A 26,006-nucleotide genomic window follows, 5' to 3' on the forward strand; every position below is an offset into this window, starting at 1 on the left:
CCATAGAAGTATATAGGAAATATCAGGACATTCTAGCACCACTTCTTCTGAAGGTATTTCAGGAGGTCTGGGGGAGGGGTTCTTTACCGAATTCCTTTTATGAGGCAAATATAATAATTCTTAAGAAAGAAGAGAAAGACCCCCCTTAAGTGTGGATCATATTGCCCCATATCGTTAGTAAATGTGGACTATAAAATTTTCACTAAAATTTTGGCCACTAGACTAAATTCAGTAATTTTGGAAATTATACACCCGGACCAGACCGGCTTTATGCCTGGAAAGAGTACTTCCATTAATATCAGGAGAGTTCAATCGGTGGTTCAATATAGCTCCCTTATGACAAATAATAAATGGGCCCTGGCCTCGTTAGACGCAGCTAAGGCTACTTTCACACTAGCGTCGTGCACTGCACGTCGCTATGCGTCGTTCTGTAGAAAAAACGCATCCTGCAAAAGTGCTTGCAGGATGCGTTTTTTCTCCATAGACGTGAATTAGCGACGCAGTGCGACGCATTGCCACACGTCGCAACCGTCGTGCGACGGTTGCGTCGAACCGTTGGCACAAAAAAAGTTACATGTAACGTTTTTTTGTGCGTTGTGTGCAGCAATTCCGACCGCACATGCGCGGCTGGAACTCCGCCCCCTCCTCCCCGGAGCTCAGAATGTGGCAGCGGATGCGTGGAAAAACAGCATCCGCTGCCCCCGTTGTGCGGCGCTTCCACACTATGCGTCAGTGCGCTGCAACGTCGCATAGCGACGTGCAGTGCACGACGCTAGTGTGAAAGTAGCCTAAGGCTTTTGATTCTCTTGAATGGTCCTTTTTGTCAGCATGTCTACAAAAATATAGATTTGGCCCTAAATTTCAAAAATGGATTTGCGCACTATATTTGAAACCAAAGGCACGAATAATTATAAATAACTATCGGGGCCGTTCTCTTTGGCGAGGGGAACACGTCAGGGATGTCCCCTCTCTCCGGCCCTGTTTGCTCTTGCAATAGAGGCACTAGCGATACGTATAAGATCTAGTCCTTCTATTGAGGGTATTAAAATAGCTGACCTTCTGGATACTACATATACTATTATATGCTGACAATATGGTAATATTCATGGATAAAAAAGAAGAAACATTACCACAGGTAATTGCCATCATAGACAAATTTAATAAATATTCGGGATTATATATAAATTGGGATAAGTCCGCCTTAATGCCTCTTATGGTCCAACTGACCACCTTAACACATTATCCCCACTTCCCATTGTGGCTAATTTTAAATATTTGGGAATAAATATACCAAAATATAGTGAACTCTATTTACAATTTAATATTCTCCCGTTGTTGGATCTTGCCAAACTTAAATTCACCATTTGGAGTAAATTACCGTTGTCCGTATCCGGACGCATAAATCTGATTAAAATGATTTTGCTCCCGAAGCTTAGTTACTCCCTTCAGCATAGTGCAGTATTGATTCCTAAATCTTTCTTTTCCAATTTAAACTCATTAATCTCGTCTTTTATATGGGGGGAGGCCAGACCTAAACTCAAGTTACCTACTTTACATAGGTCTAAACTAATGGGAGGAGCGGCAATACCGGATTTCTTTTTATATTACCGTATTTGGCCGGACAAATCAGCTTTGAGAAGGTGGATGCCTGATAATTACCTTCCAAACTCGAAGAACCATTTGGCCCATGCTGCAAAGAACGATTGTCTGTTGGAGTTTTTGGAAGCAGATAAGCCCAATACCACTAGATTATTGCCCTTACTTCGACTGGCACGATCAGTCTGGAGACAAATTAAAAAAGTGATCCATTTTGAGGATATTATAGCTGAAATGCCACTATGGAATAACAGTTACTTCCCGGTGTTACTAAACCACCCCTCCACTCAACTCTGGATCTCACATAATGTTTCCTCACTCAGAGATTTATATGACTACAATGTCTTTAAGGGCCACTGTCACCCCCTCCAGCCGTTATAAACTAAACGAGCCACCTTGTGCAGCAGTAATGCTGCAATCTAACAAGGTGGCTCTTTTAGTTTTTGATTCAGTTATTCCCTCAATAAAGCGTTTTAAAATTTGTACAAAATAACCTGTCCTTAGACCTGGAGGCGGTCCGAAGCTTCCTCGGTGAATCTCCCAACGGCCGTCACTCTTCTCTTCTGTGGATGTGGTCGCCGCCCCCTGCGCGCCGCCCCCTCAGACGCTCCCCCAGCTCCCCCGCCTTCCAGCGTTGTTATTTGCGGCTGCTTCATTCCAAACGCTGGCAAGGAAACCTGTATATTATGGCAACGTTGGAAGGCGGGGGACCGGGGGAGCGTCTGAACAGCGCAGTGCGCATGCCCAGGAACCCCAGCCCCGCACTGTGCATAATGAATAACACAGTGCGGGGCGGGGATTCAGCAACAGGGTGGCGACACTGCCCGCACAGGCGCAGTCAGGCACCCTGCATCTGACCTATGACGGACAATGAAGACTGCGCATGCCCCAGGCAGGCACGCACAGCGCAGGCGCCGGATTTAAGAAGAAACAGCGCGCAGGGGGCGGCGACCACATCCCCAGAAGAGAAGAGTGACGGCCATTGGGAGATTCACCGAGGAAGCTTCGGACCACCTCCAGGTCTAAGGACAGGTAATTTTAAAACGCTTTATTGAGGGAATAACTGCATCAAAAACTAAAAGAGCCACCTTGTTAAGGCCCCGTCACACTTAGCGAGATCGCTGCTGAGTCACACGTTTTGTGACGCAACAGCGACCTCAGTAGCGATCTCGCTATGTTTGACACGTACCAGCGACCAGGCCCCTGCTGTGAGATCGCTGGTCGTGTCGGAATGGCCTGGACCTTTTTTTGATCGTTGAGGTCCCGCTGACATCGCTGAATCGGTGTGTGTGACACGGATTCAGCGATGTCTTCACTGGTAACCAGGGTAAACATCGGGTTACTAAGCGCAGGGCCGCGCTTAGTACCCCGATGTTTACCCTGGTTACCATCGTAAATTTAAAAAAACCCAAACACTACATACTCCCATTCCGGTGTCCGTCAGATCCCTTGCCGTCTGCTTCCTGCACTGACTGAATGCCGGCCGTAAAGTGAAACCACAGCACAGCGGTGACGTCACCGCTCTGCTGTTAGGGCCGGCGCTCAGTCAGTGCAGGAAGCGGACGCCGGGGGACGCGAAGGTGAGTATGTACTGTTTGTTATTTTACATTTTACACTGGTAACCAGGGTAAACATTGGGTTACTAAGCACGGCCCTGCGCTTAGCAACCCGATGTTTACCCTGGTTACCCGGGGACCTTGGCATCGTTGGTCGCTGGAGAGCGGTCTGTGTGACAGCTCCCCAGCGACCACACAGCGACGCTGCAACGATCGGCATCGTTGTCTGTATCGCTGCAGCGTCGCTAAGTGTGACGGGGCCTTTAGACTGCAGCATTACTGCTGCACAAGGTGGCTCTTTTAGTTTATAACGGCTGGAGGGGGGTGACAGTGGCCCTTTAATGCTTGGAACAGAAGAATTTATTTTGCAGTATACTCAAAACGTTTCGGTTCAACATGAACCTTCTTCAGTTACGTATACGGAATACATGTGATGAATGGGGCCGGAAGTCAGTGGGCCACACAAATTCTATGCTGGGGGACCACAGCCGAGGTATGCAGAGAGAAGTGCTTTAGGAGAGCGAGGTGTAGGCGTGCATGCCGCCAGACGCGGAGTCCACCGCTAGAGACTAGCGGTGTTCATGTTGAACCGAAACGTTTTGAGTATACTGCAAAATAAATTCTTCTGTTCCAAGTATCCTAAGTTGAGTGCGAAGTTTTATGTTGATTAAGTATATGGCGTGGGAGCCTAACTATAGCACCACTTCGTAGCTGTGCTCACGGTGTTGTTTCACACACAAGTGGCCCTTTAATGTCTTTTGAACAAATACAAATTAAATACCAAATCCCAAGGTCCCAATTTTTTCGTTACTTACAGCTCAGATCAGCAATTTAATCACATTTACGTAATACTAGTACATCTCAAATAATTTCGACCTTCTCCTTGATTGGGATCTTTACATCACAGGGTCCTCAGGGTCTTATCTCTACTTTGTACTCACACATGTTGTCAGTGGGTATTGATTTTGCTTTATTGACAGTTAGGGGAAAATGGAGTCTCCTTATCCCTAATATTCAGGATGATGACTGGAAGGAGATTCTTGAATCTCCAACCAAGGTATCTCCTTTGTAAAATAACAAAATGATCCAATTATACATAATACACCAATCATACCTAACCCCATTACGGTTATTCAAAATGGGACGATATCAATCTTCAGAATGTTTAAGATGCCATGTGATGGACGCAGACTTTACACACATGGTGTGGGAATGTCCAGTTATTCTATCCTTTTAGAATGAGGTAACATCGTTGTTGACCTCCCTTGTACATACTCCCGTTCCCCTTGATCCATTAGTATGCTTGTTTGGTGTACTGGAGGAAGAGATATGGGGACACCATGTTAAGATTTTCTTATGGGAGACACTTTTCCTGGCGAGGAAAATGTTAGCCTTACGTTGGATGAGTAGTTTGTGTCCATCCCTTAGAGCTTGGATTGAGCTGGTAAATTCAATTATACCCTATGAGCGGACACTGTATCAAAAAAGGGGATGCTTGGGGAAATTTAATAAGATTTGGGACACGTGGAATTCCTCATATCTTACCATATCAGCACGTAGATAGTGGTCTGTTATTAAAGATTGTATTGACTCACACTTTACACTATGATAAAGTTATTAACACTATGGGAAGTCGGTCTTGGCAGCAGGGTAGTAGTTTTAAGATAGATGTGTTGGTTGTATGGTATCATTTTGTGTTTTTTATAACCAAAAAACATATAATTTTGTATAATCAGTCACTTAATTATTTCCCAAATGTTGTGGACTTGAGGAATTGAGATTTGTGCAAATATTTTACTGGGTAGACTTGCTGTCTTCCTATTTTATGTGAAGCCTGTATACGTTATATTGGTTATGTATTAATGTGTGCATTGTTATTTAATAAACATTTTTTTAAAAAAAAGTTGTTGTCCAATTTGTCCTGAGTAGGCTGATACCCCATATGTGGGGGGGGGAACCACCGTTTGGGCGCATGGCAGATCTCAGAAGGGAAGGAGCACGATTTGGAATGCAGACTTAGATGGATTGGTCTGCAGGCGTCACATTGCATTTGCAGAGCCCCTGATGTACCTAAACAGTAGAAACCACCCACAAGTGACCCCATATTAGAAACTAGACCCCTCCAAGGAACTTTGTGTTATGAGAACTTTGAACCCCCAAGTGTTTCACTACATTTTATAACGCAGAGCCGTGAAAATCAAAAATCATTTTTTCACACAAAAATGGTTTTTTAGCCCCCCCCTAAATTTTTATGTTCCCAAGGGTAACAAGAGAAATTGGACCCCAAAAGATGTTGTCCAATTTGTCCTGAGTACGTTGATACCCCATATGTTAGGGTAAACCCCTGTTTGGGCGCAAGGGAGAGCTCGGAAGGGAAGGAGCACTGTTTAACTTTTTCAACGCAGAATTGGTTAGAATTGAGATCGGACGCCATGTCGCGTTTGGAGAGCCCTTGATGTGCCTAAACAGTGGAAGCCCCCAATTCTAACTGAAACCCTAACCCAAAAACACCCCTAACCCCAATTCCAACTCTACCCAAAACCCTAACCATACCCTTAACCCGAACATGCCCCTAACCCTAACCACACCACTAACCCCAACACACCCCTAACCCCAACAGACCCCTAACCCTAATCCCAACCCTAACCACACCCCTAACTCCAACACACCCCTAACCCTAATCCCAACCATAACCCTAACCACACCCCTAACCCTAATCTCAACCGTAAATGTAATCCAAACCCCAACCCTAGCCCCAACCCTAACTGTAACCCTAGCCCCAAGCCTAACCCTAGCCCCAACCCTAACTCTAGCCCCAACCCTATCCCTAACCCTAATGGGAAAATGGAAATAAATACATTTTTTTTATTTTATTATTTTTCCCTAACTAAGGGGGTTATGAAGGAGGGCTTGATTTACTTTTATAGGGTTTCTTAGCGGATTTTTGTGATTGGCAGCCGTCACACACTAAAAGACGATTTTTATTGCAAAAAATATTTTTTGAGTCTGCACATTTTGAGAGCTATAATTTTTCAATATTTTGGTCCACAGATTCATGTGAGGTCTTGTTTTTTGCGGGACAAGTTGACGTTTTTATTGGTACCATTTTTTGATTGCTTTTTATTCCGATTTTTGTGAGGCAGAATGACTAAAAACCAGCTATTCATGAATTTCTTTTTGGGGGGTGCGTTTATACCGTTCCACGTTTGGTAGAATTGATAAAGCAGTTTTATTCTTCGGGTCAGTACGATTACATCGATACCTCATTTATATCATTTTTGTATGTTTTGGCGCTTTTATACGATAAAAACTATTTTATAGAAAAACAACAAACTTTTTTATTTTTCGCTGATGATGCTGTATGGCGGGTCGTTTTTTGCGGGACAAGATGACGTTTTCAGCGGTACCATGGTTATGTATATCCTTTTTTTGATCACGTGTTATTCCACTTTTTGTCCGGCGTTTGATAAAGCATTTTTTGCCTTTTTTTACGGTGATCACTGAAGGGGTTAACTAGTGAGACAGCTTTACTAAATGTGTACTTTTATTGTTTTGTTTGTTTGTTTTTTTAAGATAAAGAAATGTATTTATGGGAACAATATATATATTTTTTCTTTATATAGGAATTATTTTTTTTTTAACGTGCGAATATTTTTTTTTTTTACTTCATAACATTGCCCCAGGGGGGGCATCATGTTATAGGGTCAGATCGCTGATCTGAGACTTTGCAGAGCACTGTGTCAGATCAGCGATCTGACAGGCACTGCAGGGACGCTTGCAAGCGCTTGCTCTGAGCAGGCGATTGCAAGCCACCTCCCTGCAGGACCCGGAAGCATCCCCGTGGCCATATTGGATCCGGCTGCAGGGAGGAAGTAGGAGATGATCGCAGTGTGCCGGAGGTTAATGTGCCAGGAGCGGTCCGTGTCCGCTCATGGCACATAGTGCCGGATGTCAGCTGTGATAGTCAGCTGACACGCAGCCGATCGCATATGACGTACTATCCCGTCACTGGGAATTAAGTCCCAGGTCACCTCAACGGGATAGTACGTCATATGGGATTAAGGGGTTAAGAGACTTAAAGCTGCAATCGTCTGATCACTTGTGCTTTATACAGCAATACCACAGTATTGCTGAATATAGTGAAAATCACATGCGTAGCCACAGGCTGGGTTTCTACGAAGCTCTTTAATGAAATGCATGCTGTCATAGAAACCAATTGGCGACTCATGATCACATCACGGGCGTACTGATGGTCTGATGCAGTGACATGCCCACATTCTGACACTGGGACATAAGAGGTTAACAATCGCCAGAGGATCTTCGTGACACCCACAATTGTTAGAGGCAGGTTCTGGCTGTAACAATCCCAGCTATAATGCACCCACTTCCGACTTGACCCACACATGTGCGCCGGATATCGTGAAGGAGTTAACTGAAACAGAAAAAGCTGTATAGGAGGCTTAAAACTGAGTGAGGAACAGCTAAACTCTGCTACAAAGGTGAGGTTATGAACCCTCATTAGACACCAGGTAATATGAATACATGAAATAAAAAATATCCTTGTTTCTTATCATAATTTGGTTCATAGTCAAGTTTGCCAATGCATAATCAGGTACGATACACTTGGATAAGGCATATTTATAGACTACTGTTTACTAGTGTACTTATTACATATGACTTGTGGTTTAACCCCTTAGTGACCACCAATACAAGTCTTTTTACTGACCTGAGTGATAAGAGACTAGCATCCCCATACAGGTGACAATCCTGTAGCTTTCAGTTGTGCACTATAGCTCACAACTATCATCAGCCATGATCAGTGTTGGCACTGACTACAGCCATTTAACCCCTTCAATGCTGCTGTCAATGACCACAGCATCTAGATGGTTAACAGAGTGTGTGGGGGCTCCCTCTTTAACCCCATCGACACCCTGAGATCTTGATCGTGTGGTCCTGATGTTTGCCATGGCAATTCATGGGCAAATAACAGCCTTAAAGTCTGCCGGCTAGAGGGACCTATTTAGAACATTTAAATGGTAAAAATATTTTTTTTCATTCCCGTCATGCCACTTTGCAATATTTCCTGAAAAACACCTAAAGGGTTAATAAACTACTTGGAAGCAATTTTGAATACGTTGAGGAGTGCCATTTTTAAAATGGTATCACCTTTGGGGATCTTCCAATACATAGGACCCCTCAAACCTAAATAGGTCCCTAAAAAAATAAGTTTTGCAAATTTCCTTGAGAAAATAAAAAAATACTGCTACATTATTAAACCTTTGAAAATGCTAACAAAATAAAACATATCAAAATGGTGCTGCTGTAAAGCAGACATGAGGGAAATTAATTATTATTATTTTTGTGTGGTATGAAGTATAAAAATTGCTACTTTTTGAGATTTTTGTAAAATGTCTGATATTTTTATAAATAAGAGCAAAACATATTGACCTAAATTTACCTTTATCATACCTTTATCATAAAGTACCCTGTGTCACAAAAAAACAGTCTCCAAATCAATTGGATATTGGAGCGTTCCAGAGTTATTACCACATCAATGGACACTGGACAGATTTAAAGAAAACTTGGCTCGGTCACAAAGGGGTTAGACATTTTGGTATACAAAGGTGAGGTCCACCATAGCGAAACTGAACCCATTCACAAGGCACGAGATAGTTACACTGCATCAGCAAAGTCTCCAAAGCAAAATTTTCAAAGCAGACTGTGGTTTCAAGATGTGCTGTTCAAGCTTTTTTGAAGAAGCACCAAGAAAGGGGCAACTTGCAACATTTTCCAGCATCAAGTTTTACCTCCTCATGGCATTAAGATCTTACACACGTCCCTCCTTGATTCCTTTGGACGCTCATCAGCAGCGGTGATTCGGGTTTACATTGCCAGCTCTTTTTTTTTAAAAATCACATAGATTTAATTAAAGCATATGACATGCCAGTAACACAGTCTGATCAATGAATAGAGGACCTATTAATACATTTTACGAAACAACACCCTTACCCACTAACCAACCCCCCCTCCCTTTCCTTCCCCCAATCCCCTGCCCATTATCCAATAAAACCATCTGACAACATCACCTCTTGAAAGATGATACCAAGATTTACAAAAGCACACCTGTACATGTAGAAGTCCCCCCAGAAGCAACTAAACTACCCCCATTCTACTCTGCAATAACTCAGCAGACGCCACGCCTGGCTTTTCTATCCATCTGCCCCACACATTTTAAAATTTTGAATTCTGACCTCTCTTGATGTAGGTATTCCTTTCCATAAGGACAATAAAATTTATTTAGTTGATAAACTCCTTTTTCCCTGGCGATTTTTCATCCAACCAATGCATCGCGATAAGCTTCCTCGCAGCATACAACAATCTTGCAATAATCAACCTTCCACATTCATCCGTAGCAATATCATCCATACAACCCAGAAGGCAAGTCAGCAGGTTACGCATCACATTTACCCGTTACTTCCTGGATCAAATTAAGCACCTTCACCCAAAAGGGTTGGAGGCGAGCACACGGCCACATCATATGTAGCAAATCTGCATCCTCCTCACCGCACCTGGGGCATTTTAAGTCACCTCTCAGTCCTGCCTTCATCATCCATACCGGGAACATTGCCAGCTTCTTGATATCATTATTCATATATTGCACATTTCTATATTACTAAGGGTATCGTTATTTATTCGCTGCTGTTGCTTTTATCCTCTTGACATTTTCTTCAGATTGAGGGGTGGCTCATTTTATCTCACCATTTTTTGCATCCATGCCATATATTTGCTATTCTATTATTTTAATTATCCACTAGTTGTTTCCAGCCAGCTAATGCTCAGCATGCTCATTGCTATCTAATTAACGGTGCTAGTGATTAAACTAAAGTAAATAATGACAACATTCAATAGCGCTTACACAGGTGGTAAATTAACTTAAAATTAAGTTAATAACAATAATAATACTTAAAAATCAGAATAATACTAATACATTTTATTCACAGTGTGAAATCAAAAGCAAACTGGATTTGAGTGGTAATGTGTGGGGACAGAGCCTTGTGTGGTAATGTGTGGGGACGCAGCCTTGTGTGGTAATGTGTGGGGACAGAGCCTTGTGTGGTAATGTGTGGGGACGCAGCCTCGTGTGGTAATGTGTGAGGACGGAGCCTCGTGTGGTAATGTGTGAGGACCGAGCCTCGTGTGGTAATGTGTGGGGACGGAGCCTCGTGTGGTAATGTGTGGGGACGGAGCCTCTTGTGGTAATGTGTGGGGACGGAGCCTCGTGTGGTAATGTGTGGGGACGGAGCCTCGTGTGGTAATGTGTGGGGACGCAGCCTCGTGTGGTAATGTGTGGGGACGGAGCCTCGTGTGGTAATGTGTGGGGACGGAGCCTCGTGTGGTAATGTGTGGGGACGGAGCCTCGTGTGGTAATGTGTGGAGACGGAGCCTCGTGTGGTAATGTGTGGGGACGGAGCCTCGTGTGGTAATGTGTGGGGACGGAGCCTCGTGTGGTAATGTGTGGGGACGGAGCCTCGTGTGGTAATGTGTGGGGACGGAGCCTCGTGTGGTAATGTGTGGGGACGGAGCCTCGTGTGGTAATGTGTGGGGACGGAGCCTCGTGTGGTAATGTGTGGGGACGGAGCCTCGTGTGGTAATGTGGAGGGACGGAGCCTCGTGTGGTAATGTGGAGGGACGGAGCCTCGTGTGGTAATGTGGAGGGACGGAGCCTCGTATAGTAATGTGTGGGGACAGAGCCTCGTGTGGTAATATGTGGGGACGGAGCCTCGTGTGGTAATGTGTGGGGACAGAGCCTCGTATGGTAATGTGGGGGGGGGGATTATGTGTGGTAATGTGGTGGGGGGGCGGGATTATGTGTGGTAATGTGGTGGGGGGGCGGGATTATGTGTGGTAATGTAGTGAAGGGGCGGGATTGTGTGTGGTAATGTGGTGGGGGGGCATATGTGTGGTAATGTGGTGGGGGGCGGGATTGTGTGTGGTAATGTGGTGGGGGGGCGGGATTGTGTGTGGTAATGTGGGGGGCGGGATTATGTGTGGTAATGTGGTGGGGGGATTGTGTGTGGTAATGTGGTGGGGGCGGGATTGTGTGTGGTTATGTGGTGGGGGGTGAGATTATGTGTGGTATTGTGGTGGGGGGCGGGATTGTGTGGAAATTTGGTGGGGGGCGGGATTGTGTGTGGTAATGTGGTGGGGGGCGGTATTGTGTGTGGTAATGTGGTGGGGGGCGGTATTGTGTGTGGTAATGTGGTGGGGGGGCGGGATTGTGTGTGGTAATGTGGTGGGGGTCGGGATTGTGTGTGGTAATGTGGTGGGGGCAGGATTGTGTGTGGTAATGTGGTGGGGGGGCGGGACTGTGTGTGGTAATGTGGTGGGGGCGGGATTGTGTGTGGTGATGTGTGGGGGTGGAGCTACTGTGCAGGGGGTGGGATTAGCGAGTAATCACGATGCCTCTTATATATATAGATATATTTACATCTTACTTTCTGGACTTCTGTGCCCCAGACTTCTGGTTGTGGTTCTGCATTGAAGTAGCTCTTATTTGTTATTCATGTTGATCATTTTCAGCCCACTACTGCCTCTGTTGTATTTTATCATAGCTCTTATCAGTGACAACACTGTAGTATGCTTACGGCCAGTGTACTTTTATTTGACCTATATTCTCATTAATACTTTCTTTTTGTTCTTTATGTCTGCATGCACTATCGGTGTGTTGCTTGAACAGCATTTTAGCATGGTGCTTTATTATTCATTTGTTGTCTAGTCACTATTGTGTACACTTGTTGGCAGGTGTGTACGATCCACCAGCTGCTTTAATTGCTTTTATTTTTTCCCTACAGCATTCATTAAAGGGAACCTGTCATCATGAAAATGCAGTCTATTCTGCTGGCATCATGTTCTTGAGCAGGGAGGCTGAGCAAATTCATATATACCATAATTCTGTGAGAAAAGATTTAGCATAACCTGTGTTTTAATCATTTAATCCTCTACTCTTTTGGGTGCAGTGGGCGGTCCTATAGTGACTGACAGCTTTCTTAGTATAAGTGAGCATATAGAGGTAGCTGTCAGTCACTGATAGGACAGCACCCTGCATCCAAAATCCCAGAAAGAGCAGACAATTAAATTATTAACTCATTCACCACCTTGAGATTTTCCGTTCTCATTTTCTTGCTCCCCTGCTTTTCAGAGTCATAACTTTTTTATTTTTCCGTCAATTTGGCCTTGTGAGGCCTTTTTTTTTTTGCAGGACGAGTTGTACTTTTGAACGACACCATTGATTTTATCATATAGCGTACTGGAAAAAGGGAAATAAATTCCAAGTGCGGTGAAATTGCAAAAAAAAAATACAATTTTTTATTTTTACCATGTTCACTAAATGCTAAAATTGACGTGCCATTATGATTATCCAGGTCATTCGTGATCTTGGGTTGATGAGGGCTCATTTTTGCGTGCCGAGCTGACGATTTTAGCGATACCATTTTGGGTTAGATATGATGTTTTGATCACCAGTTATTTCATTTTATTGCAATATTGCGAGGAACAAGAAAAAGTAATTCTAGTGTTTTGATTTTTTTCTTGTTACGCTGATTACATTTTTTATATATCAGCTGTTTCACGCAGCAGTACCAAATGTGTGTAATTTTTTTTTTGTTTTATTTTTAATGGGGCAAACGGGGGGTGATTTCAACTTTTATATTTACATTTTTTTTAAATACTTTAAAAACCTTTTTTTCTACTTGCTTCAGTAGTCTCCTTAGGAGCTTAACGCTACGATCTTCTGATCCCTTGTGCTGCGCATCTCAAGGCTTCAGCCTTGCTATGTGTAGCAGAAATCATTATCTTCTATGACCTATTCATAGCAGAGCAGCAATGACAAGCATGGGGGTGTCAAGCCAACCCATCAGCGCCCCGCGATCATGTGACAAGGGCGCTGATGGGCGGAGTTTGTAAAGCGCTTGCCGTAAGTGCGAGTTAAATGCCCCTTTCAGAGATAACATGTTAAATGCCGCTGTCTAACAGCCGCTGGTGGATCTGGATTTTACCCGTGCTTGTTAGGGACTCATGAAAGCTGATCAAATCAGGCGCTATGTGCTGGAAAAGATGCGGGCTCAGAATTGGAGCCAGCATCAAAGGGGGATACACAACTTATGACCTATATGTGATAGGTCATGTAGGGGATAAAACACGTTATGCTGAATCTTTTCTCACAAAATTATGGTATACAGGTCCTTCTCAAAAAAATTAGCATATAGTGTTAAATTTCATTATTTACCATAATGTAATGATTACAATTAAACTTTCATATATTATAGATTCATTATCCACCAACTGAAATTTGTCAGGTCTTTTATTGTTTTAACCCCTTCACCCCCAAGGGTGGTTTGCACGTTAATGACCGGGCCAATTTTTACAATTCTGACCACTGTCCCTTTATGAGGTTATAACTCTGGAACGCTTCAACGGATCTTGGCGATTCTGACATTGTTTTCTCGTGACATATTGTACTTCATGTTAGTGGTAAAATTTCTTCGATATAGCTTGCGTTTATTTGTGAAAAAAACGAATATTTGGCGAAAATTTTGAAAATTTCGCAATTTTCCAACTTTGAATTTTTATGCCCTTAAATCACAGACATATGTCACACAAAATACTTAATAAATAACATTTCCCACATGTCTACTTTACATCAGCACAATTTTGGAACCAAAATTTTTTTTTGTTAGGGAGTTATAAGGGTTAAAAGTTGACCAGCAATTTCTCATTTTTACAACACCATTTTTTTTTAGGGACCACATCTCATTTGAAGTCATTTTGAGGGGTCTATATGATAGAAAATACCCAAGTGTGACACCATTCTAAAAACTGCACCCCTCAAGGTACTCAAAACCACTTTCAAGAAGTTTATTAACCCTTCAGGTGTTTCACAGGAATTTTTGGAATGTTTAAATAAAAATGAACATTTAACTTTTTTTCACACAAAATTTATTTCAGCTCCAATTTGTTTTATTTTACCAAGGGTAACAGGAGAAAATAGACCCCAAAAGTTGTTGTACAATTTGTCCTGAGTACGCTGATACCCCATATGTGGGGGTAAACCACAGTTTGGGCGCATGGCAGAGCTTGGAAGCAAAGGAGCGCCATTTGACTTTTCAATGCAAAATTGACTGGAATTGAGATGGGACGCCATGTTGCATTTGGAGAGCCCCTGATGTGCCTAAACATTGAAACCCCTAACAAGTGACACCATTTTGGAAAGTAGACCCCCTAAGGAACTTATCTAGATGTGTGGTGAGCACTTTGACCCAACAAGTGCTTTACAGAAGTTTATAATGCAGAGCCGTAAAAATAAAAAATCATATTTTTTCACAAAAATGATCTTTTCACCCCCAATTTTTTAATTTTCCCAAGGGTGAGAGAAGAAATTGGACCCCAAAAATTGTTGTGCAATTTGTCCTGAGTACGCTGATACCCCATATGTGGGTGTAAACCATTGTTTGGGCGCAGGGCAGAGCTCGGAAGGGAAGGAGCGCCATTTGACTTTTCAATGCAAAATTGACTGGAATTGAGATGGGACGCCATGTTGCATTTAGAGAGCCCTTGATGTGCCTAAACATTGAAACCCCTAACAAGTGACACCATTTTGGAAAGTAGACCCCCTAAGGAACTTATCTAGATGTGTGGTGAGCACTTTGACCCACCAAGTGCTTCACAGAAGTTTATAATGCAGAGCCGTAAAAATAAAAAATCATATTTTTTCACAAAAATGATCTTTTCACCCCCAATTTTTTATTTTCCCAAGGGTAAGAGAAGAAATTGGACCCCAAAAATTGTTGTGCAATTTGTCCTGAGTACGCTGATACCCCATATGTGGGTGTAAACCATTGTTTGGGCGCAGGGCAGAGCTCGGAAGGGAAGGAGCGCCATTTGACTTTTCAATGCAAAATTGACTGGAATTGAGATGGGACGCCATGTTGCGTTTGGAGAGCCCCTAATGTGCCTAAACATTGAAACCCCCCACGAGTGACACCATTTTGGAAAGTAGACCCCTTAAGGAACTTATCTAGATGTGTGTTGAGCACTTTGACCCAACAAGTGCTTCACAGAAGTTTATAATGCAGAGCCGTAAAAATAAAAAATCATATTTTTTCACAAAAATGATCTTTTAACCCCCATTTTTTTATTTCCCCAAGGGTAAGAGAAGAAATTAGACCACAAAAGTTGTTGTGCAATTTGTCCTGAGTACGACGATACCCCATATGTGGGTGTAAACCATTGTTTGGGCGCATAGCAGAGCTCAGAAGGGAAGAAGCGCTATTTTACTTTTCAATGCAAAATTGACTGGAATTAAGATGGGATGCCATGTTGCGTTTGGAGAGCCCCTGATGTGCCTAAACATTAAACCCCCCCACAAGTGACACCATTTTGGAAAGTAGACCCCCTAAGGAACTTATCTAGATGTGTTTTGAGAGCTTTGAACCCCCAAGTGTTTCACTACAGTTTATAACGCAGAGCCGTGAAAATAAAAATTATTTTTTTTTTCACAAAAATGATTTTTTAGCCCCCAGTTTTGTATTTTTACAAGGGTATCAGGATAAATTGGACCTCAAAAGTTGTTGTCCAATTTGTCTGGAGTACGCTGATACCCCATTTGTGGGGGGGGACCACTGTTTGGGCGCATGACAGAGCTCGGAAGGGAAGGAGCGCCATTTGGAATGCAGACTTAAATGGATTGGTCTGCAGGCGTCACGTTGCATTTGCAGAGCCCCTGATGTACCCAAACAGTACAAACCCCCCACAAGTGACCCCATATTGGAAACTAGACCCCCCAAGGAACTTATCTAGATGTGTTGTGAGAACTTTGAACCACCAAGTGTTTCACTACAGTTTATAACGCAGAGCCGTGAAAATAATTTTTTTTTTTTTTCACAAAAATGAAATTTAGCCCCCAGTTTTGTATTTTCACAAGGGTATCAGGATAAATTGGACCCTAAAAGTTGTTGTCCAATTTGTCCTGAGTACGCTGATACCCCCTATGTGGGGGGGAACCACTGTTTGGGCGCATGACAGAGCTCGGAAGGGAAGGAGCGCCATTTGGAATGCAGACTTAAATGGATTGGTCTGCAGGCGTCACGTTGCATTTGCAGAGCCCCTGATGTGCCTAAACATTAAACCCCCCCACAAGTGACACCATTTTGGAAAGTAGACCCCCTAAGGAACTTATCTAGATGTGTTTTGAGAGCTTTGAACCCCCAAGTGTTTCACTACAGTTTATAACGCAGAGCCGTGAAAATAAAAATTATTTTTTTTTTCACAAAAATGATTTTTTAGCCCCCAGTTTTGTATTTTTACAAGGGTATCAGGATAAATTGGACCTCAAAAGTTGTTGTTCAATTTGTCTGGAGTACGCTGATACCCCATTTGTGGGGGGGGACCACTGTTTGGGCGCATGACAGAGCTCGGAAGGGAAGGAGCGCCATTTGGAATGCAGACTTAAATGGATTGGTCTGCAGGCGTCACGTTGCATTTGCAGAGCCCCTGATGTACCCAAATAGTACAAACCCCCCACAAGTGACCCCATATTGGAAACTAGACCTCCCAAGGAACTTATCTAGATGTGTTGTGAGAACTTTGAACCCCCAAGTGTTTCACTACAGTTTACAACGCAGAGCCGTGAAAATAAAACATATTTTTTTTCCCACAAAAATGATTTTTAGCCCCCCAAATTTTTATTTTCCCAAGGATAACAAGAGAACTTGGACCCCAGAAGTTGTTGTTCAATTTGTCCCTAGTACGCGGATACCCCATATGTTGGGGTAAACCCCTTTTTGGACGCACGGGAGAGCTCGGAAGGGAAGGAGCACTGTTTTACTTTTTCAACGCAGAATTGGCTGGAATTGAGATTGGACGCCATGTCGCGTTTGGAGAGCCCCTGATGTGCCTGGACAGTGGAAACTCCCCAATTCTACCTGAAACCCTACCCCTAACCTCACCCCTAACCGTTTACTGAACATTTTCTGACAGTCATAAGTGCCACGTATATAAGTGCCACGTATATAAGTGCCACGTATTTAAGAGCCACGTATTTAAGTGCCACGTATTTAAGTGCCACGTATTTCAGTGCCACGTATTTCAGTGCCACGATATTTCAATGCCACGATATTTCAGTGCCACGATATTTCAGTGCCACGTATTTCAGTGCCACGTATTTCAGGCACTGAAAAATACGTGGCACGTAAATACTTCAGTGCCACGATATTTCAGTGCCACGATATTTCAGTGCCACGTATTTCAGGCACTGAAAAATACGTGGCACGTAAATACGTGGCACGTAAATAAGTGGCACTGAAATACGTGGCACTTAAATACGTGGCACTTAAATACGTGGCACTTAAATACGTGGCCACTGAAATACGTGGCCACTGAAATATCGTGGCACTTATATACGTATATACGTATATAAACGTATATTTCAGTGCCACGTATTTCAGTGCCACGTATTTCAGGGTAGGGGTAGGGTTAGGGTTTTTTGTTTTTTTCTTGTTTTCTTGTGTTTTTCTATAAAAACGCATGCGTTTTACCGCGTTTACATGCATTTTTTCACACGTGGTTTTTTTTAAAAAACGCATGCAGATAAAAACGCAAGTGTGAAACCAGACTAAAAGACGCTTTTTATAGCAAAAAAGTTTTTGCGTCTCCACATTTTGAGACCTATAATTTTTCCACATTTTGGTCCACAGAGTCATGTGAGGTTTTTTTTTTTTTGCGGGACGAGTTGACGTTTTTATTGGTAACATTTTCGGACACGTGACCATTTTTTATCACTTTTTATTCCGATTTTTGTGAGGCAGAATAACCAAAAACCAGCTATTCATGAATTCTTTTGGGAGAGGCGTTTATACCGTTCTGCGTTTGGTAAAATTGATAAAGCAGTTTTATTCTTCGGGTCAGTACGATTACAGCGATACCTCATTTATATCATTTTTTTATGTTTTGACGCTTTTATACGATAAAAACTATTTTATAGAAAAAATAATTATTTTGGCATCGCTTTATTCTGAGGACTATAACTTTTTTATTTTTTTGCTGATGATGCTGTATGGCGGCTCGTTTTTTGCGGGACAAGATGACGTTTTCAGCGGTAACATGGTTATTTATATCCGTCTTTTTGATCGCGTGTTATTCCACTTTTTGTTCGGCGGTATGGTAATAAAGCGTTGTTTTTTGCCTCGTTTTTTTTTTTTTTTTCTTACGGTGTTTACTGAAGGGGTTAACTAGTGGGCCAGTTTTATAGGTTGGGTCGTTACGGACGCGGCGATACTAAATATGTGTACTTTTATTGTTTTTGTTTGTTTTTTTTAGATAAAGAAATGTATTTATGGGAATAATATTTTTTTTTTTATTATTATTATTTATTTAGGAATTTTTTTTTTTTTTTTTACACATGTGGAAATTTTTTTTTTTACTTTTTTACTTTGTCCCAGGGGGGGACATCACAGATCGCAGATCTGATAGTGTGCACAGCACTCTATGAGATCCGCGATCATCCTTTCATCGGAGCAGGCTGCAGCTTTCATCTGCAGCCTGCTCCGACCCGGAAGTGCTCCCTGCAGGACCCGGATACAGCCCCTCGGCCATTTTGGATCCGGGGCCTGCAGGGAGAAGACGTTCGGTACGAGGTGAGTACATCACCTTGTACCGATCGTCTCAGGGAAGCCCGCAGGGAGCCCCCTCCCTGCGCGATGCTTCCCTGTACCGCCGGTACACCGCGATCATGTTTGATCGCGGTGTGCCGGGGGTTAATGTGCCGGGGGCGGTCCGTGACCGCTCCTGGCACATAGTGCCGGATGTCAGCTGCGATATGCAGCCGACACCCGGCCGCGATCGGCCGCGCTCCCCCCGTGAGCGCGGCCGATCGCGTATAACGTACTATCCCGTCGGCGGTCATGGGGGCCCACCCCACCTCGACGGGATAGTACGTCAAATGTCGGGAAGGGGTTAATACTGATGATTTTGGCATACAACTCCTGATAACCCAAAAAACCTGTCTCAATAAATTAGCATATCAAGAAAAGGTTCTCTAAACGACCTATTACCCTAATCTTCTGAATCAACTAATTAACTCTAAACACATGCAAAAGATACCTGAGGCTTTTAAAAACTCCCCTGCCTGGTTCATTACTCAAAACCCCCATCATGGGTAAGACTAGCGACCTGACAGATGTCAAGAAGGCCATCATTGACACCCTCAAGCAAGAGGGTAAAGGTACCTTCACACGAAACGACATCGCTAGCGATCCGTGACGTTGCAGCGTCCTGGCTAGCGATATCGTTTCGTTTGACACGCAGCAGCGATCAGGATCCTGCTGTGATATCGCTGGTCGCTGAATAAAGTCCAGAACTTTATTTGGTCGTCCGATCGCTGTGTATCGTTGTGTTTGAAAGCAAAAGCAACGATACCAGCGATGTTTTACACTGGTAACCAGGGTAAACATCGGGTTACCAAGCGCAGGGCCCTAAAGTGAAAGCACAGCAGTGACGTCACCGCTCTGCTGTTAGGGCAGGAGCTCAGTCAGTGTCAGGAAGCAGACGCTGGAGGACGAGCAGGTGAGCATGTACTGTTTGTTTTTTTTACTTTTACGCTGGTAACCAGGGAAAACATCGGGTTACTAAGCGCGGCCCTGCGCTTAGCAACCCGATGTTTACCCTGGTTACCCGGGGACCTCGGCATCGTTGGTCGCTGGAGAGCGGTCTGTGTGACAGCTCTCCAGCGATCAAACAGCGACGCTGCAGCGATCGGCATCGTTGTCGCTATCGCTGCAGCGTCGCTTCGTGTGAAGGTACCTTAAGACCCAGAAAGAAATTTCTCAACAAATAGGCTGTTCCCAGAGTGCTGTATCAAGGCACCTCAATGGTAAGTCTGTTGGAAGGAAACAATGTGGCAGAAAACGCTGTACAACGAGAAGAGGTGACCGGACCCTGAGGAAGATTGTGGAGAAGGACCGATTCCAGACCTTGGGGAACCTGAGGAAGCAGTGGACTGAGTCTGGTGTGGAAACATCCAGAGCCACCGTGCACAGGCGTGGGCAGCAAATGGGCTACAGGTGCCGCATTCCCCAGGTAAAGCCACTTTTGAACCATAAACAGCGGCAGAAGCGCCTGACCTGGGCTACAGAGAAGCAGCACTGGACTGTTGCTAAGTGGTCCCAAGTACTTTTTTCTGATGAAAGCAAATTTTGCATGTCATTCGGAAATCAAGGTGCCAGAGTCTGGAGGAAGACTGGGGAGAAGGAAATGCCAAAATGCCTGAAGTCCAGTGTCAAGTACCCACAGTCAGTGATGGTGTGGGGTGCCATGTCAGCTGCTGGTGTTGGTCCACTGTGTTTCATCAAGGGCAGGGTCAATGCAGCTAGCTATCAGGAGATTTTGGAGCACTTCATGCTTCCATCGGCAGAAAAGCTTTATGGAGATGAAGATTTCATTTTTCAGCACGACCTGGCACCTGCTCACAGTGCCAAAACCACTGGTAAATGGTTTACTGACCATGGTATTACTGTGCTCAATTGGCCTGCCAACTCTCCTGACCTGAACCCCATAGAGAATCTGTGGGATATTGTGAAGAGAAAGTTGAGAGACGCAAGACCCAACACTCTGGATGAGCTTAAGGCCGCTATTGAAGCATCCTGGGCCTCCATAACATCTCAGCAGTGTCACAGGCTGATTGCCTCCATGCCACGCCGCATTGAAGCAGTCATTTCTGCCAAAGGATTCCCGACCAAGTATTGAGTGCATAACTGAACATTATTATTTGATGGTTTTTTTGTTTGTTATTAAAAAACACTTATTTGATTGGACGGGTGAAATATGCTAATTTATTGAGACAGGTTTTTTGGGTTATCAGGAGTTGTATGCCAAAATCATCAGTATTAAAACAATAAAAGACCTGACAAATTTCAGTTGGTGGATAATGAATCTATAATATATGAAAGTTTAATTGTAATCATTACATTATGGTAAATAATGAAATTTAACACTATATGCTAATTTTTTGAGAAGGACCTGTATATCAATCTGCTCAGCTCCCTCTGCTCTAGAACATGATGCCAGCAGAAATGTCTCATTACTTACTAATCCACTGCTTATGTGAGCATCATCATCTTTAGGACAGGATTTAAGACTCGGGTTGTAAACATACATTTCCATTTACCGACAGCAAGCAGAGAGCTTACAAATAGATGATTTGAAAAGAAAAGTAGAACAGAAATTTTCATAACTTTTCAATACAACCCAAGTTGTAATGAAATCACAAAGTCAGAAAACCTGGTGGAGAATGGATACTTACAGTATGAAAATCTTCAGGGAAGTCTTCATTTTGTCCAAGGTTGCATATTTGTCTTGCCTTTCTCAGAAGACCCTTACAATTTTCCAACATATTACGTTTCTTTTCATCTGCGGCAGTAAACGCATGCTAATAAAAAATAAAATAAATAAAATAAAGCAAAGATAAGATGACATGTTTAACGCTGTATTGTGCATTCAATATCAATATCTAAAACGATACATTTGGCAACATGCCCCAAAAATATTTTAGTGTATAGGTATGGTGGCATTAGACAATATTTAAACATGTAAAGTTTAGCATGGTAAAAAAGCTAAAAACTAAAATAAAAAATATATTAGGGATGAGCGAACGTGCACGGATAATGTGTTATCGGAGTATCTTGGCGTGCTCGGAGAATATGTTCGAGTCCCCGCGGCGGCATGTTTTGTGGCTGTTGGCCAGCTGCAACACATGTGAGGACTGCCTGTATGTTAGGGAATGCCCACCTGTTGCAGCTGTCTAAGGGTATGTTCACACGTTCCTGATTTCAATCCTTTTTTTTGAGGACTAAAACCGCAGCTCTTGGCAGAAAACGCAGGTGCGTTTTTGATGCGTTTTTGGTGCGTTTTTTGATGCGTTTTTTATGCAGTTTTCTCTGCAGATTGTCTGTGTTTGACACAAATAAAGCTTTAACTGCAGTGGGGGAAAAAAAAAAAGAAATGATGTCATTTCCTTGTCCAACCCTTTTCTTCTTCCATCCTCCATTTTGGGACTAAAAATGGACATGCGTCGCACTTGCGTTTTGCGCCGCATGCGTCACTGCAGCGCACGCATCCGGGCGCAGAGAACGCAGCAAGTTGCATTTTTGCTGCGTCCAAAATCAATAAAAAAAAGGACGCATGCGGCGCAAAACGCAGCGTTGTGCATGCGTTTTGCTGCGTTTTTGTTTGCGTTGTGTGTTGCGGCGCCGACGCTGCGGCGCACAACGCAAATGTGAACATAGCCTAAGTGCCACGTATTTCAGTGCCACGTATTTCAGTGCCACGTATTTAAGTGCCACGTATTTCAGTGCCACGTGCCACGTATTTAAGTGCCACGTATTTCAGTGCCACGTATTTCAGTGCCACGTATTTCAGTGCCACGTATTTCAGTGCCATGTGCCACGTATTTCAGTGCCACGTATTTCAGTGCCACGTATTTCAGTGCCACGTATCACGTATTTCAGTGCCACGTATCACGTATTTCAGTGCCACGTATCACGTATTTCAGTGCCACGTATTTCAGTGCCACGTATTTAAGTGCCACGTATCACGTATTTAAGTGCCACGTATCACGTATTTCAGTGCCACGTATCACGTATTTCAGTGCCACGTATCACACATATATATAACGTATAACACACTGACAGGAGCCATAGTTCCTGTCGGTGTGTCACTGCGCATGCGCGAGCGAGTTTACCGGCGGTCATTGACCCCGGCACTCTCGCTTAACGGCAGTGCTGCGTGGGAAAGTTCAACGCAGCTGTACTGCCGTTAACCGAGACGCCGGAGCCATTGAGCTCCGGAACAGTACGCGATACACTGCTAGGAGCTTCGCTCCTGGCAGTGTATCGCCGGAGAGCAGCCGATCGGCGTGGGACACTCGGTTTATGGATTCTGCGGACAGGGAGTATGAATTTGATTTTTTATTTTGGGATTTTATCTAGGGGATCGAGGGCTTCGCCTACCAGTGTGCTGTTGGTGAGTATATACTCTGTGTTATGTGTTGTATGTACTGTACTGTGTGTCATGTATATGTATTGTGTGTAGGTGTTTTGTGTAACTTTACAACTGTGCTAAGTCGCCGGACACAGGGACAACTCTCCCATCCTAATACCGGATGGGAGTAGTAGTCCCATACGGCGACTTAGCACAATGGTGGCACTAGCGTCGCATGGGGACACGCACGCACGCACGCACGCACACACACACACACACACACACACACACACACACACACACACACACCAAATCAATCAAACAGCCGACAGCGATCCCCATGCGACGGTATGCCTCCATGTCGCTCCGCCCACGCACTTCCGCCGACGCACTTCCGGCCGCTTCCCCGCACTTTCTGCTGCAGCGGTTCTGCACCACAAACCGCAATAAAACCCGCAGATATAGTTTTGATCTGCGGGTTTTACTGCGGGTTTGACCTCACAATGGAGGTCTATGGGTGCAGAACCGCTGCAGTTTCGGACAAAGAAGTGACATGCTCCTTTTTTCCCGCAGCTATTCAGCGCGGCTTTTTTTTGGAAATTCAGGATCGTGTGCACAGCGGTTCCTGTTTTCCATAGGGTACATTGTACTGTACCCTGCATGGAAAAAAGCTGCGGAACCGCAGCGGCAAAACCGCTGCGGTTCCGCGGTAAAAAACGCACTGTTTGAACATGGCCTAACAGACACAAAACATGCAGCTGCAGGGACTAAGGGTATGTTCACACGTTCCTGATTTCAATCCTTTTTTTTGAGGACTAAAACCGCAGCTCTTGGCAGAAAACGCAGGTGCGTTTTTGATGCGTTTTTGATGCGTTTTTTGATGCGGTTTTTTATGCAGTTTTCTCTGCAGATTGTCTGTGTTTGACACAAATAAAGCTTTAACTGCAGTGGGGGGAAAAAAAAAAAAAGAAATGATGTCATTTCCTTGTCCAACCCTTTTCTTCTTCCATCCTCCATTTTGGGACTAAAAATGGACATGCGTCGCACTTGCGTTTTGCGCCACATGCGTCACTGCAGCGCACGCATCCGGGCGCAGAGGACGCAGCAAGTTGCATTTTTGCTGCGTCCAAAATCAATAAAAAAAAGGACGCATGCGGCGCAAAACGCAGCGTTGTGCATGCGTTTTGCTGCGTTTTTGTTTGCGTTGTGTGTTGCGGCGCCGACGCTGCGGCGCACAACGCAAATGTGAACATAGCCTAAGTGCCACGTATTTCAGTGCCACGTATTTCAGTGCCACGTATTTCAGTGCCACGTATTTCAGTGCCACGTATTTCAGTGCCACGTATTTCAGTGCCACGTATTTCAGTGCCACGTGCCACGTATTTCAGTGCCACGTATTTAAGTGCCACGTATTTAAGTGCCACGTATTTAAGTGCCACGTATTTAAGTGCCACGTATTTAAGTGCCTCGTATCACGTATTTAAGTGCCACGTATTTAAGTGCCACGTATCACGTATTTCAGTGCCACGTATCACGTATTTCAGTGCCACGTATTTCAGTGCCACGTATTTCAGTGCCACGTATTTCAGTGCCACGTGCCACGTATTTCAGTGCCACGTATCACGTATTTCAGTGCCACGTATTTCAGTGCCACGTATTTCAGTGCCACGTATTTCAGTGCCACGTATTTCAGTGCCACGTGCCACGTATTTCAGTGCCACGTATTTAAGTGCCACGTATTTAAGTGCCACGTATTTAAGTGCCACGTATTTAAGTGCCACGTATTTAAGTGCCTCGTATCACGTATTTAAGTGCCACGTATTTAAGTGCCACGTATCACGTATTTCAGTGCCACGTATCACACATATATATAACGTATAACACACTGACAGGAGCCATAGTTCCTGTCGGTGTGTCACTGCGCATGCGCGAGCGAGTTTACCGGCGGTCATTGACCCCGGCACTCTCGCTTAACGGCAGTGCTGCGTGGGAAAGTTCAACGCAGCTGTACTGCCGTTAACCGAGACGCCGGAGCCATTGAGCTCCGGAACAGTACGCGATACACTGCTAGGAGCTTCGCTCCTGGCAGTGTATCGCCGGAGAGCAGCCGATCGGCGTGGGACACTCGTTTTATGGATTCTGCAGACAGGGAGTATGAATTTGATTTTTTATTTTGGGATTTTATCTAGGGGATCGAGGGCTTCGCCTACAAGTGTGCTGTTGGTGAGTATATACTCTGTGTTATGTGTTGTATGTACTGTACTGTGTCTCATGTATGTGTATTGTGTGTAGGTGTTTTGTGTAACTTTACAACTGTGCTAAGTCGCCGGACACAGGGACAACTCTCCCATCCTAATACCGGATGGGAGTAGTAGTCCCATACGGCGACTTAGCACAATGGTGGCACTAGTGTCGCATGGGGACACGCACACACGCACACACACACACAGAGACACACACACACACACACAGACACACACACACATACATACCAAATCAATCAAACAGCCGACAGCGATCCCCATGCGACGGTATGCCTCCATGTCGCTCCGCCCATGCACTTCCGGCCGCTTCCCCGCACTTCCTGCTGCAGCGGTTCTGCACCACAAACCGCAATAAAACCCGCAGATATATTTTTGATCTGCGGGTTTTACTGCGGGTTTGACCTCACAATGGAGGTCTATGGGTGCAGAACCGCTGCAGTTTCGGACAAAGAAGTGACATGCTCCTTCTTTTTTCCCGCAGCTATTCAGCGCGGCTTTTTTTTGGAAATTCAGGATCGTGTGCACAGCGGTTCCTGTTTTCCATAGGGTACATTGTACTGTA

The 26,006-nt window shown here is 44.2% G+C and overlaps 1 protein-coding gene across 2 annotated transcripts in view; it reads right to left on the minus strand.

Annotated features, from left to right (window-relative positions):
• SMC5 (structural maintenance of chromosomes 5) overlaps nucleotides 1-26,006 on the minus strand; it is a 290,983-nt gene that overhangs the window by 92,073 nt on the left and 172,904 nt on the right. For both annotated transcript variants that reach the window (XM_077249064.1, XM_077249065.1), the window contains exon 18: nucleotides 21,505-21,630. In XM_077249064.1, coding sequence (XP_077105179.1) covers nucleotides 21,505-21,630 — 126 coding nt within the window. The remainder of the gene's footprint in view (nucleotides 1-21,504; nucleotides 21,631-26,006) is intronic.

The sequence above is a fragment of the Ranitomeya variabilis genome, chromosome 1, assembly GCF_051348905.1.
Source record: "Ranitomeya variabilis isolate aRanVar5 chromosome 1, aRanVar5.hap1, whole genome shotgun sequence".
Classification (NCBI taxonomy): domain Eukaryota; kingdom Metazoa; phylum Chordata; class Amphibia; order Anura; family Dendrobatidae; genus Ranitomeya; species Ranitomeya variabilis.